The following is a 15,661-nucleotide window of genomic DNA, read 5'->3' as shown; positions in this document are numbered from 1 at the left end:
ATTGAGGGAGAGGGGGAAGCAATGGGAGAAGAAAGAAGCAGCAGAAAATAAAGGCAGCAGCAGAGAACACAACATAGGGAAGTGATATAATGCGGTGGAGGAGAGAGAGAAAATAAGAAGCTAACTGACAATGAAAACAAAGGAGAAAGGGAGAAACCATGATCTGTGATAGGAAAGAAAGGAAAGTGGAGTGAAGCCAGGATGGAAAAGAGGGTAGGAGAGGTGCAAAAAAGATGCAGTAAGTAGCATTTTAAACAAATGATTAAGATAGAAGGTTGATTGAGAACATCTTAGAATTAAGTACAAGTGCTTTATTCTTTTACATTGCAGAGGGAATGGCTAGCAGACTTCACTCTTCAGCTGGGAAATGTTGGTAAATTCTTCAACCTTGCTAACAGCTTGCATTATTTGGTGACACAACTGATTTTAAAAGCCTGGGAGTTTAATGGAGCTGAAATAAAGTATTTCATTGGAATGTGATTTATTATTTATGACTGAACTGGCTTATGCTGGTTTTCTTACCAGCTGATCTGTACTATACCTTGTATAGCAAGTGAAGGCTGGAGTACTTTAAGAGGGAGGCTAACTGCCTGTGGGATCATGGTTAGGGTGAGTAGAGCTAGATGATCATTGTGGTAGAACATAAAGTGGTGTTTGCAAAGGAAAGGGAAATGTATCTCTGGCATGCTGGGTTGATTTGTTTTAAATATCAGTGTTATCAATGTAATCCTTGTTTAGAGGAATCACTCTAAAGAGGTGATGAATATTTTCCTTATTATGGAGCTAAGCTTCAAGCAGGACTCTTGCAAACATTCTACCAGCTGCATTATCAAAAGGTGCCTCATAGTACTGGGGAATGTGAATTTTAGTTTAAGGACTTTGTTGCAAAGGAGAGAACTACTAACATTCTGGACATCAGAGGTAAAACACTGGGATGAAATCCACCAATAGTATAATTCATAGTGTGTGAGATCATGTGATGCAGTAAAGACATAATAAAACCTATAAACTCACTGTCCTCTCCCAATTCCTTAACTATGTGGTGGTGAAATAGGTCAGAAAAAGCCAGGGGAAGATAAAATGCTCAGTCTTCTAGTCTGGGTAATTAACCAGTGGAACAACTTATCCAGGGTCATGGTGGATTCTCCATCACGGGCAATTTTAAAATCAAGACAGGATGTTTCTTCTAAAAGATCTGCTCTAGGAATTATTTTAGGAAATTGTATGGCCTGAGTTATACAGGTCAGACTAGAGGAGCACAATGATCCCTTCTGAACTTGGAATCTGTGAAAACCATGTCCACTGAAAAAATTTAAAGGTGCATGCATGCTGCAGACTGACTCACAGAACACAACCTAAATTTGAAGATATCATCCTCTGTTGAAATGATAAGGGAATTCACTGTGATGTTAGTTTAGCTACTATTGACCTTCTCCATACTGCTCCCCCACTGTAGATATACTTTCCCCCCTTACATATTTTCATCTTCTTCCAGTGTTATTGCCTCTCTTTCCATGCACAATGCCACTGCTTCTTCCCTTCCCTACACACTATCCCAGCATCCCCTACCCCCCACCCTGGGTCCTCTCCTCATACATGCATCTCCATTGACCAACTCTAGTATTCCTAGCCTGGTTGTTCACCAGATATACAATTTCTGCTCCTTCCCACTTTGGGGAGCCACGAGGTCCGCAACACTCCTAACCCAATCACCAAATCCACTCCCTGTTGACAGACAAGCTATGCCAAGATCTCTTGGTTTCCATTTCCCCTTCCAAACTAAACAAACAAGGTGCTTTATCACCTGACCTCACCTCACCGTTCAAAATTCACAGACAAGCTGTCATCTGATCTTTCCCATTCAAAGACAGGCCTTGATGTTAAATTCCCACCTACACCAAAAACAAGCTTAAAAGTGAGTGACTCCTTTCGCTTTGCTATAGGAGCCAGTGCAGTCCCCAATCCTCCAGACTCATACTGAGGCAAAGATACAATCCCTATCCTTCTGACTGGTTTCCACTACTCTGTGACTAGTCATTCTCCTTTCCTGCCTCTGCAACATTGTTTTACAGAACTACCAAACTCTGTCCCCATTTTTAGACATTCACAAGATTTGTATTTTGTTATGAATGAAGATTGCATAACCAGGGTCAGCGTGTGCTACAGCTACAGCATACTGTATCAAAATGCTGCAGGAAGACTTTCTGACTTCTGCAGCCTGCTAGTACTAATTCACAGAATATAGAAAAAAATGTTCAAATTACATATTTTGGAACTCCCCAACATCCTAAGGCAGGGGTGGGCAAACTTTTTGGCCTGAGGGCCACATCTGGGAATAGAAATTGTATGGCAGGCCATGAATGCTCACAAAATTGGGGTTGGGATGTGGGAGGGGGGTCAGAGCTCTGGTTGGGGGTGTGGGCTCTGGGCTGAGGCCAGAAATAAGGAGTTCAAGGTGCAGGAGGGGGCTCCGGGCTGGGGGAGGATGCGGGGGTGAGGGCTCCGGTTGGGGGTGCAGGCTCTGGGGTGGGGCTGGGGATGAGAGGTTTGGGGTGCAGGAGGGTGCTCCAGGCTGGGATCAAGGGGTTTGGAGGGTGGGAGGGGGATAGGGCCGGGGCAGGGGGTTGGGGCGTGGAGGGAGGCTCAGGGGTGCAGGCTCCAGGCAGCGCTTTCCTCAAGTGGCTCCCAGAAGCAGCGGCATGTCCCTTCTCTGGCTCCTATGTGGAGGTGTGGCCAGGCAGCTCTGCACGCTGCCTCCTCCGCAGGCACCGTCCCTGCAGTTCCCATTCGCCGCAGTTCCTGGCCAACGGGAGCTGCGGGGGTGGCGGTGGGGGCGGCGTGCAGAGCGGAGCCCCCTGGGTGCCCCTACACGAAGGGGCCAGGGGGAGGGGGGGCCATGAGCTCCTTCTGGGAGCCACGTGGAGCGGCCCCTGACCCTGCTCCCTGGCTGAAGCAACGGAGGGGGGTAAGCCCCAGACCCCACTCCCCAGCGCGAACTCGAGGGCCAGATTAAAACGGCTGGTGGGCCAGATTCGGCCCGTGGGCCGCAGTTTGCCCACTCCTGTCCTAAGGAAACTGTGCATTTATAAGTGATATAAGCTTTCTTTTAGGTCTTCCTTAATTAACATTTTTAATTGCTTTCTAATACAAGCTGTGGAATTCAGAGGTTTTGCTGCAAGCTTACTTTCCCTCCACTGTACAGTATAGAACTGCTTCTATTTTAATTCATATTATATAGTTTATTATGACGAAGTTTGTGATCTCACCAAGAGAAAGGGGAGAAACAATACAAACGGACAAAAAAGTGGATGGAAGAAACAGGAGCATCTCTACCATGGCCAGAAGCATACTTTTACGTTCCCCGTCACTGTATATTAGCATCTCACAATCTTTAATGTATTTACCCTCACAACACCCTGTTCAGGTAGAGAACATAAGAACGGCCATATTGGGTCAGACCAAAGGTCCATCTAACCCAGTATCCTGTCTTCCGACAGTGGCCAATGCCAGGTGCCCCAGAGGGAATGAACAGAACAGATAATCATCAAGTGATCCATTCCCTGTCTCCCATTCCCAGCTTCTGGCAAACAGAGACACCATCCCTGCCCATCCTGGCTAATAGCCATTGATGGACCTATCCTCCATGAATTTATCTAATTCTTTTTTAAACCCTGTTATAGTTTTGAACTGAACAAATCCCCCGAACAAATCCCCCCTCCTAAATATTTGCTAAACTGCCCCCCTCAGGTATTAGGCTGTCTCAACACCAGCACACAGTGTGAGGGATTGTTAAATCTTTCCCTAGTTTCATACCAGTTAAGGTGAGAAGATTCCATTATGATAATCTAGTCTGTCCTGCTGCATAACACAGGCTATCAAATTTCACCCAGGAATTTCTGCATCAAGCTCATAGCTTCTGGCTCAGCTAGAGGAGACAGAGTCCAGTGAAAGGAAGGGGAGGCCTCAGATTGGATATAATTGCCTGATATCCCTCCCATCCAACTCCTAACACACATTCCTATATTTAAGAAGCAAGATCACAAAAAGTGTTGTCTGATTTTGCTACCTCCTGAGACCATTGGGTCAGAGATAGATTAATTTTCAGCTCATTTTAGCATCAGTCTGGAGCCCTGCATTCTGCTTTTTAAATTAAATTAAATTTTAAATTAATTTAGTGCTGATGACAGGTTTATGTCAGACAGTCTCAGAGACTGAGACCCTCCCTTTGTCCAAAGAACAGGTATTGCAGAGAAATCAGCAGGGCGACATCCCCCACACTGCCCCAGCAATGTGCTACTGCCCTGATTTGGAGCAACCACTTAAAGGGATGAGAGTATTCAGCCTCCAGGATTGTTCAACTCTTGGTCTCTGACATCATCAATAAAGACATGGATTTTGCTGACTGGCTTTGTAATGCTAACCCAGTCTGGATTGGGAACGCCTGCTCACTTCACACAGACCACTGAAGAGGTGTCAGATTCAACTAGTGCACAAAAATAAAAGCCCCACATTTATATCCTATTACCAGTCTCAAAAGCCATCCAATTCACCCAAAACTGTTTTCATTCAAGTGCAAGAATTATGAAAACTAATGTATGTATATTAGGTTTAGTAAGACTTCTAAAACAAACCTAATTTGGGGGAAGTCTAAATGTTATACTCATTTTTCAAATAATTCAGGTAGCTTCAGATGTGAATCAATTCTTCACTGTTTTTGTTTTTAATAACACAGCCTTCACAAAAGCAGACACTAGATTCAAAAGGGGTTCCAGTGAAGCAAAAACCTTTGAGTGGTAGAATTTTAACTCTTTGACTAATAAATAGAGTATTTTAGCTGCATTTAACCATACCTTCGGTTGCTGCACTGCTGGCCATATTCCCCAGGGTTATTTTTAGACTGCTCACCTTAGCTCCCTATTCTTCCTTGGTCACCAGGAAATGTTTTACACTTGGTTGATAAGATAGTAATATAGAAAATGATCTCACGATTAGGTGAAAATGTTATCCCAGTTTCTGCTGGGAGTTGTAGTTTAATTTAAAACAGGCTCTTACAAAAGTAACCGACCTGATACACAGCAGTTGCACAATTAGCATGACCCAACTTTCAAAACAGAAAACCTGGACTGCTCTAAATATAGTCAAAGGGGATGAGGTGTAGAAGGATTTGGTAGTTAAGAGACGCCTTCAAGAAGGACAAGAGGATTTGGCAGTAATTGTCTCCAATCAGAGCAGGCTGTTCATAACATTCTCCTCCTCTCCTGACCCTCCACTGGCTTTTCAGCAACATTTCCCCAATGCTTTAGATTAAGATCCTTATTTCTTTCCCCCAATATCCTTACTCTCCCTCAGGAGATGAATTTTGGTCCCAGCTGCCTTTTTCTAGGACTCTGGCACCTATCAAATGATTTACTGCATGCTCTGACATGCAGTAAAATCTTGAACACTTCAGATTCCAGGCTCTCACACTGGCATGCTCTGGGCTATGAGGAACCCCAGACTCCAAAACATGTCAGCATATATAACAATTCAATAGGGAGACTCCATGCTGAGGCCAGTTGCAGATGGGCCTAAGGTTCGTCTTGGCACCAGCAGTTTTAGTGGAGTGGCAGAATGCCAGGAAGCAGGGGTGGTCAGCCGGCTGGCTTGCTGTACTAGAACCAGGGCATAAAATAATTAGCATAAACAACCTGCAAAATCAGTCTGCCTAGTCACCTTACACACACCCTCATAGGCCATATGTTTAGAAAAGAAACATGGAAGTTTGCCTGTACATTTTCACAGGAAATATACCACATTCTGGCTGAGATGCAAACTGATAAAACTGCTGTGGTAAGGGAGACATGCCCTTCCCAACTCAGGTTTCAGAGTAACAGCCGTGTTAGTCTGTATTCGCAAAAAGAAAAGGAGTACTTGTGGCACCTTAGAGACTAACCAATTTATTTGAGCATGAGCTTTCGTGAGCTACAGCTCACTTCATCGGATGCATACCGTGGAAACTGCAGAAGACATTATATACACACAGAGAACATGAAACAATACCTCCTCCCGCCCCACTGTCCTCCTGGTAATAGCTTATCTAAAGTGATCATCAAGTTGGGCCATTTCCAGCACAAATCCAGGTTTTCTCACCCTCCGCCCCCCCTCGCCCCCCCACAAACTCACTCTCCTGCTGGTAATAGCCCATCCAAAGTGACCACTCTCTTCACAATGTGTATGATAATCAAGGTGGGCCATTTCCTGCACCATTTACAACGCACACTTTGCTTCTCTACAAAAGAAAAAGGACACAAGGGGCCACAGCAATGGTTCCCTCAACCCACCCAGCAATATTGTTAACCTATCCAACTATACTCTCAGCCCAGCAGAAGCAGCTGTCCTATCTCGGGGCCTCTCCTTCTGCCCCTCCACCCCCACGAACATGATACAGTTCTGTGGTGACCTAGAATCCTATTTTCGATGTCTTCGACTCAAGGAATATTTCCAACACACCTCTGAACAACATACTAATCCACAGAGACCTCCTTACCAACACTACAAAAAGAAGGATTCTAGGTGGATTCCTCCTGAAGGTCGAAACAGCAGACTGGACTTCTACATAGAGTGCTTCCGCCGACGTGCACGGGCTGAAATTGTGGAAAAGCAGCATCACTTGCCCCATAACCTCAGCCGTGCGGAACACAATGCCATCCACAGCCTCAGAAACAACTCTGACATCATAATCAAAAAGGCTGACAAAGGAGGTGCTGTTGTCATCATGACTAGGTCGGAATATGAACAAGAGGCTGCTCAGCAGCTCTCCAACACCACTTTCTACAAGCCATTACCCTATGATCCCACTGAGAGTTACCAAAAGCAACTACAGCATTTGCTCAAGAAACTTCCTGAAAAAGCACAAGATCAAATCCACACAGACACACCCCTGGAACCCCGACCTGGGATATTCTATCTACTACCCAAGATCCATAAACCTGGAAATCCTGGGCGCCACATCATCTCAGGCATTGGCACCCTGACAGCAGGATTGTCTGGCTATGTAGACTCCCGCCTCAGGCCCTACGCTACCAGCACTCCCAGCTACCTTCGAGACACCACTGACTTCCTGAGGAAACTTCAATCCATCGGTGATCTTCCTGATAACACCATCCTGGCCACTATGGATGTAGAAGCCCTCTACACCAACATTCCACACGAAGATGGACTGCAAGCCGTCAGGAACACTATCCCCGATAATGTCACGGCTAACCTGGTGGCTGAACTTTGTGACTTTGTCCTTACCCATAACTATTTTACATTTGGGGACAACGTATACCTTCAGATCAGTGGCACTGCTATGGGTATACTCCTTTTCTTCTTCCAAACTCAGAGTTCAGACAAAACAAAGCAACGTTTCAGCCTTAACTGCTTGTTTCCCAAGCTGTCATTCATGGCCACACAGACCTGAAGAAGAACTCTGGGTAGCTCAAAAGCTAGTCTCTTCCACCCCCGGCAATTGTACAATAAAAGACATTACCTAATTCACCTTCTCTCTTCCAATACTATTATTATTTAACTGATAAATTATGGAGTCTCCTTTATGGGATTCTCAGGAAACGAAAAGCACTCTCAATTTAGTTTTTGTATCAATCTACCCTTAGCACTCACACAAAATATAAACTGCCCAACTCGACAGTTGGCTTCAGTTTCATTAGTGGTTTTTTAAGACTATATAAACAAGAAGACAGAAGCGTGAATAGGTGGTACATGCCAACAGGATGCTAATATTAAAACAAACTCTTCTTTAAGATTTATGGACAGCAGTTAAAACTTTACCAATGTAAACTTTACGCAGTAAACAATTTATAATCACTTAGAATTTGTTTGATTATCTAAATATTGCTTTCTATCTTGAGAAAATATTAGATCTGACAATTTTCAGAATTCCTATTAAAAAGGTTTGATTCTTGTCCTTCAATAAATAGCACATGTATCTCAGAAAATCAGTCATGGTGCTTACTAAATTAGGGCAAAGCATCTTTCAAAGGATCAATTTTATAAAAAGCTCATTTGTAGGAGTTCCAACAAATGTGAACTTATTAAAAATATATTAAGACAACTTATGTAAACCTAAAAAAATTTGTCTAGCAGTTTAGATTAAGGTAATTCTTTTATATTGACACACAAAGAGAATATAAAAATATGCACCAAAAGGTACCAATCACAAGGCTGTTGCAGGGTTTTAGTTACATGTACTAGTAGCTATTTAAGCTTTGATTTTGTGGTTTATAGTATTGTTGGAAACCCTGGATGAAGTTACAAATTTTGAACGATTTCACTTCTACTATGTAGTCCTGCAGGGACAAACAAACAAAAAACACCCAACCTTGACATCATTTCAGTGATTTTTTTCCACTTACATTAAAATGTGGGATTTTTCCATGGGAAAGACCTATTAAAATTGGGACCTTATCATGAAAAAATAAGGTTGGGTGGCAACCCTAAATATAAGCAGGTAGTTTATATTCTCTTAGTTGAGTTTAGAGATAGGAATTGCCACAATGGATTAGAGCAGTGGGGTCCATTTACACCAGTATCCTGTCTCTGACACTTGCTAGTACTAGAAGCTTCAGAGGAAGAGGTAAGAAACCCCACAATGGAATACCCCTAGGGAAAGTTTTTCTTCCGAACACTGTCAGTTGGGGGCTGGGCTTATGCTCCGAAGAATGAGTCTTTGCCATCCTGAACAGGAAGCAGCAGCAGTGCCAGGATGCAGAGAGGAGGCTTGGAGTGCTCCAGGTGTCCACACTGCACTTGCCATGGCAAGAGAGAGGCAATGCTGACTTGCCTGGCCTGATGTGTGGGCTGGCTAGCTGGGCAGGCTCAATGCTTGCCCCGAGAAAGCCAAATGGGCAGAGGCACTAGAGATGCCCGGAGCCACTGCCCAGTGGCCAAGATCCCTGGAGGAGTGCTTCTAGGACTGGCCACCCCAATGCTGCAGGAAGGAGCTTTGGTGGAGTGTGATGTATCACATAGAATCTGCACCCAGCAGTACCACTGCTGGAGCCTCCCACAGGATAAGCAGAGAGTGGGGTTGGGGTGAGGGATCCAGGGCTCCCGAGCCCAAAGTCCAGCACAATGGGGATAGGAAGCCATGGGCTGGGTGGAGACAGCATTGTCAGGTAGATGCTTTCAACCCTACCCAAACCCAATGGGACCCACCTTACAACAAGTGTCAAATTCAGGTCATTATGAAACAACTCAACGAGCTAGGGTTAGGCTCAGATTTGCTGTGGTCTAGTTGGGCTTTAAAATTAGGCCCTAGCAGACTTCTAGCTCCTTAAACATGACAAATAAATCCTTGTGGCCTTTATGATCAGTTTCTACTTGAAGCTGAACTAGTTAAAAATGGCTGGGGAAGGGAAAGTAGAGTCTAATTGGAGTACTTTCTATTTAGAAGCAAGGCAAAACACATTACCCTAGATCAGAGATGACCTTAAAGTGCACCTCTTTTGTAAGGCTTTAACTAGATAGCCTCTTACTTTAGCCAAAAGAATGAATTCTGCCCCAATTACAAAGGCACTGAGGGTACTGACCACAGTCCTGGGACAGCAGACTGTTCAAGTATGGGAAACTGATCTTCTCTAGTTCATCCAGCTTCTCCTTCAGCTTCTTGACTTGGCTGTCAGAACGGCTGATTCTCTGCCTCAACAGCTTCAGCTCTCCATTCTTTTTCTCCACCTGCTCCCGTAAGCAGCACACTTCGTTTTTGCTTTGCCTAGAGGAGAAACAGTATGAATGGAGGGAGTCAATGAGCTTGCAAGCTCCTGAGGCTGAGATGATGACCTCATTGATTGACATGGGGTTGGCATCTGTCTCTCCCTTCTGACCTACCACAGCCTCTGTTGCTGGCTGAGGGGTAAGGTCTGCAGGGGATGCTGACAAACTTTGGGAAGGTTTCTGAGGGGTTGCAGTAAGTGATGAATTAGGGGAGCTTTCTGCTAAGGTCTTATTGTGCTCCATGATGTTGCTACTGCAGCTTGGTTCCACATCTCTCTTTGGCCTTTTCTTCTCAAGTTGCTCTTTTGGGAAAGATGGCTTCTCTCTGGTGTGCTTAGAGGAAAAGCTGTAAGAGTGGAGGGAGCCAATAAATTTGCAAGCCCCAGATACTGGAGGTGTGAAGTCATCAATTGATATACCACTTCTATCTGTTATCCAGCTCTCAGTATGGACTGTGCTTCCAGGACAATCATCCACAGATGGTCTTTCTGGCTTTTTCTGGAGTCCTGTCTTTGTGACTAAATTATCAACTAACATCCTTCTCAGAGGCCCTTCCAACTGGCCACAGACATTCTCTTCTTGCTCAGACATTGACCCAATTTCAGTTTGCAGAGTCACCTGCTCCATCTCTTTAGTCCCTTGCATTATCATAAAGTCTTGGCCAAAATATGAGGTTCTCTCAACTACCTCACAGCCTCCTTCCCTTGGTTGATCTCCATCCCTCGCAGGTATTTGGCTTGCTATTTTAATTCTACTTTTGACATAATCCTGGTTGTCGTCTTTCTTCTCTGTGAGCTGGAAGATAGTTGGCACAGCTGTCGGCTTGAGTAGCCGATGCTGATCTTCCAGCCGTTTGGAGAAACTATCTTTGGTGAAATGCTCACTGCAGAGAAAGGAGTACTTGGTGGGAGTCCAGTTGTCCCTTTGAACTGCTTTTAACCACTGGATCAGACGTTTTGAGTCCTTTAGAGGGAATCTGCAAACAAGAAGCATAAAAAGGGTAAAATAAATGGATATTTCTATAATCAAAGGTTTCAGAGTAACAGCCGTGTTAGTCTGTATTCGCAAAAAGAAAAGGAGTACTTGTGGCACCTTAGAGACTAACCAATTTATTTGAGCATGAGCTTTCGTGAGCTACAGCTCACTTCATCGGATGCATACCGTGGAAACTGCAGCAGACTTTATATATACACAGAGAATATGAAACAATACCTCCTCCCACCCCACTGTCCTGCTGGTAATAGCTTATCTAAAGTGATCATCAGGTTGGGCCATTTCCAGCACAAATCCAGGTTTTCTCACCCTCCACCCCCCCCCCCACAAATTCACTCTCCTGCTGGTGATAGCCCATCCAAAGTGACAACTCTTTACACAATGTGCATGATAATCAAGTTGGGCCATTTCCTGCACAAATCCAGGTTCTCTCACCCCCTCACCCCCCTCCCAAAAACCACACACACAAACTCACTCTCCTGCTGGTAATAGCTCATCCAAACTGACCACTCTCCAAGTTTAAATCCAAGTTAAACCAGAACATCTGGGGGGGGGGGGTAGGAAAAAACAAGAGGAAATAGGCTACCTTGCATAATGACTTAGCCACTCCCAGTCTCTATTTAAGCCTAAATTAATAGTATCCAATTTGCAAATGAATTCCAATTCAGCAGTTTCTCGCTGGAGTCTGGATTTGAAGTTTTTTTGTTTTAAGATAGCGACCTTCATGTCTGTGATTGCGTGACCAGAGAGATTGAAGTGTTCTCCGACTGGTTTATGAATGTTATAATTCTTGACATCTGATTTGTGTCCATTTATTCTTTTACGTAGAGACTGTCCAGTTTGACCAATGTACATGGCAGAGGGGCATTGCTGGCACATGATAGCATATATCACATTGGTGGATGTGCAGGTGAACGAGCCTCTGATAGTGTGGCTGATGTTATTAGGCCCTGTGATGGTGTCCCCTGAATAGATATGTGGGCACAATTGGCAACGGGCTTTGTTGCAAGGATAAGTTCCTGGGTTAGTGGTTCTGTTGTGTGGTATGTGGTTGTTGGTGAGTATTTGCTTCAGGTTGCGGGGCTGTCTGTAGGCAAGGACTGGCCTGTCTCCCAAGATTTGAGAGAGTGTTGGGTCATCCTTTAGGATATGTTGTAGATCCTTAATAATGCGTTGGAGGGGTTTTAGTTGGGGGCTGAAGGTGACGGCTAGTGGCGTTCTGTTATTTTCTTTGTTAGGCCTGTCCTGTAGTAGGTAACTTCTGGGAACTCTTCTGGCTCTATCAATCTGTTTCTTTACTTCTGCAGGTGGGTATTGTAGTTGTAAGAAAGCTTGACAGAGATCTTGTAGGTGTTTGTCTCTGTCTGAGGGGTTGGAGCAAATGCGGTTGTATCGCAGAGCTTGGCTGTAGACGATGGATCGTGTGGTGTGGTCAGGGGGAAAGCTGGAGGCATGCAGGTAGGAATAGCGGTCAGTAGGTTTCCGGTATAGGGTGGTGTTTATGTGACCATTGTTTATTAGCACTGTAGTGTCCAGGAAGTGGATCTCTTGTGTGGACTGGACCAGGCTGAGGTTGGTGGTGGGATGGAAATTGTTGAAATCATGGTGGAATTCCTCAAGGGCTTCTTTTCCATGGGTCCAGATGATGAAGATGTCATCAATATAGCGCAAGTAGAGTAGGGGCTTTAGGGGACGAGAAGGTTTTTTATCCTGGGGGTGAGAGAACCTGGATTTGTGCAGGAAATGGCCCAACTTGATTATCATGCACATTGTGTAAAGAGTTGTCACTTTGGATGGGCTATTACCAGCAGGAGAGTGAATTTGTGGGTGGGGGGTGGAGGGTGAGAAAACCTGGATTTGTGCTGGAAATGGCCCAACCTGATGATCACTTTAGATAAGCTATTACCAGCAGGACAGTGGGGTGGGAGGAGGTATTGTTTCATATTCTCTGTGTATATATAAAGTCTGCTGCAGTTTCCACGGTATGCATCCGATGAAGTGAGCTGTAGCTCACGAAAGCTCATGCTCAAATAAATTGGTTAGTCTCTAAGGTGCCACAAGTACTCCTTTTCTTTTCTATAATCAAAGAAGTTCAGTGTTAGCAGACCATAAGTTTTGGAAACCAAAATTATCTAGAAAGCAGTATAGTACTGGTTATGCCTGGTTGATGATTGATTATTGAAAGTTTCAGCGGAATGCTAAATATTCATTTTCTTGGCTGGCAGTTAAATTCCCCTGAGAGGACATAACCAGTTAGCTTTGTGCTACTGTCTATTAAAATCAGCTAGCAAGCAACTGACCACTTCACTATGTATTTATACCAGTCAGACACCATGACTCTCCTTGTAAGTGAAGAAAGACAAGATGTGAATAATGAAACCCTCTGCCCCGAACAACAATCTAATCCATCTACAGTCTTCAGGAACTGACTGGTGTTTACACTGAGTAATGAAGGGATATTAAACAAGATATAAAACATCCTACATTCAGTCCTCAATGCCAAGAAATCATAACATTTACACACACTGTATTTCTTATAGTTGACACAAATGCTTGTTTTAGACTGTTAACGGCACCTATCCAGAAAAAACAAACACACAGCCAGGGACTTCACACACAATCATTTTCATAGAGGAATTCAGTAGATTTTCATATCCCATGAGGGAAGAAAAATTAAACTAGGCATACAAGATACAGTTTGAAATGGGCTCGCAAAAGTCATCTTAATTTTGAATTTTTGCTTAGCATTACCAATGCTAAGGTTACATTTGGATCTAGGCAGATGGATCCCCGCACCTACACAGAGACCATGGGCTGCATGCAGGTACAGGTGTCTGCCTGCATAGTTCCATTTGCATGTTTGCGACTTTGGACCATATGGCCCACTAGTTTAAGAGAGCATCTGAGGTGAATGTGTTCAGGCAGGAATACCAATATTACTCAAACCAGCTATGATTACTCAGCAACCTTACAAACCAAAAATAATCAGAAGAACTTTCTGAAATTTCAGAAGATGGCAAAACAAATCACAAAATTCATACAATGAAGCATAATGGATACAAAGATTATTAACAGCTTTGCATAATAAAAAAAGACAGCTTACTGTATTTGCAGATTTTAAGTAAGAGACATACAGAACAGAATCAGCATAGTTAGTATTACTATGTTAGTATTACTTATTTCGTGCACAGGAAACATGATTACCTCAATTTCATTACAAACAAGCGTTGTATATAATTTGCTCTTGAGTTGTCTTCAGTTTCTAACTACAAGAGGAAAGCAATATTTTTATCCTGGGTTTTTTGGAAGAGAAAAAGACTACTACTACAGAGCATTTCTTTAATGGAGTTTCTCTTGGATGCCACCTGCAGTAATAGAATACATCCCAGAAAGAAAGCGGTTTGCATGTAACTCATGGAACCTCTTTCCCTACTGTTCATTCTGGGCCAAGCTGTCTTATTGTTCAGCAAAGACATAAGAGGAGGGCAAGATTGTGTGCATCCCACATCACCAGCATGAGGGTACATGATGACAAAACTATTACACGTACTAGCTGAGATATGCAGTGGGAGAAATGTGCGTGTGTACAGTCCTTAATGCCAGCCTTGGGCTGTAACAAGACTAAGCTGCAGTTTCAGTAGCCAGTGGAGACCTCGGAGGGGGTGAAATCCAAGCGTGTGTGTTCCTCATCAATAGCATAAGCAGAGTTACTATGGGCAGGTCTACACTAGAAACTTTTGCTAGAATAGCAATGTGAGAGATGGGTGTGATTTTTTTTTTTACAACATTTTTATACCAAGAGAAGCCCTCATGTAGACATAATTATATCAGCAAAAAAAATGCTTTTGTCGGTATAACTTATACCAGCTCCCTGAACAAAATAAACTATACCAGTAAAAGCATCCTTGACAGTATAAGCTGCATCTTAACTAGGAGAGTTTGCCAGTGTAGTTATACCAGCAAAGTTTTTATAATGTAGACTGGACATACATCTAGGGGGAGACCTGCAGGGAAGAAAACACATTGGAGAGTGGGAAGGGAATGCATTTTAGGTCTTGTTTATATTAGGAAATGTTATTGTGTTTAATCATGATTTTTAACAACACAGTTAGCCAACATAGACTGACCAGTGCTTTGTGGTCAGTGCAGACAACTCATGTTCAACAAGATGTTAGCTAGACTTCATGATTACTATGTCATCATATCAAACATGGTATGTCTTTGTCTATCCTGACCACAGTCATGGTCAGTTAACTCAACTGTTAAAAATGATTAAATGCTTGCTTAAACACCACACTTTCTAATGTAGACAAGGCCAAAGGGGTAAAGAGTGAGAACATAAGGACCGTGGGGAAGGGAAGCATGCATCCCTCATTCATCAACAACCTAAGAACATAACAGTTGGGATGTCTGGTATAGGAAAATCTGCTGGGGTGGGGATATTGGGAAGTGTGGAGAAGGAGAAAAGTAGATTGCAGGGGGGTGAAGTAGGGAAGGGAGATGTAAGAGACAGAGATGCATGTTCTGTCCCCCATATCAACAACTTTAAGTGCACAGCAGAATTAAGCAGCTATACTGGCTGGTAGCAGATATTGGGGTGCAATGTGTGTCAGGGAATCATGGCCCTAAAGGTACAGCAAGATTAAACACTTATATGCTGTACAGTTGGAGATTTGTCGAGGTGCAGGATATACATGGGCTGGGGCAGGAGAGAAAGGGGAGGATAAAATTGTGCAGCTGACAGGACAGGAAGAAACATGAGAGTCCCTCATCAAAATCTAAGAATGTAGCAGGACTAAACAGCTACACTGGTCAGTGGGAAACCTGCAAAGAGTGGAAGGCAGGGATAGGTGAGTACTTGGCAGTCTGAGGAGGGGAAAATGAGAAGGTGTATGTGCATCTGGGGATAGCTGTG

At 43.8% G+C, this 15,661-nt stretch overlaps 1 protein-coding gene across 3 annotated transcripts in view; it reads right to left on the bottom strand.

The window, feature by feature from the left end:
- THAP4 (THAP domain containing 4) overlaps window positions 1–15,661 on the bottom strand; it is a 50,895-nt gene that overhangs the window by 33,698 nt on the left and 1,536 nt on the right. For 2 of the 3 annotated variants that reach the window (XM_077825849.1, XM_077825848.1), the window contains exons 2-3: window positions 13,951–14,012; window positions 9,570–10,729 (exon numbers count right to left, since the gene is read on the bottom strand). In XM_077825849.1, the coding sequence (XP_077681975.1) occupies window positions 9,570–10,729; window positions 13,951–13,961 (1,171 nt within the window). In that variant the 5' untranslated portion in view covers window positions 13,962–14,012. The remainder of the gene's footprint in view (window positions 1–9,569; window positions 10,730–13,950; window positions 14,013–15,661) is intronic. The other variant, XM_077825847.1, reaches the window with a different exon arrangement.

The sequence above is a fragment of the Eretmochelys imbricata genome, chromosome 9 (genome assembly GCF_965152235.1).
Source record: "Eretmochelys imbricata isolate rEreImb1 chromosome 9, rEreImb1.hap1, whole genome shotgun sequence".
Classification (NCBI taxonomy): Eukaryota; Metazoa; Chordata; order Testudines; family Cheloniidae; genus Eretmochelys; species Eretmochelys imbricata.
Note: the sequence above shows the minus strand (reverse complement) of the source record. Positions and strands in the feature narration are given on the sequence as shown.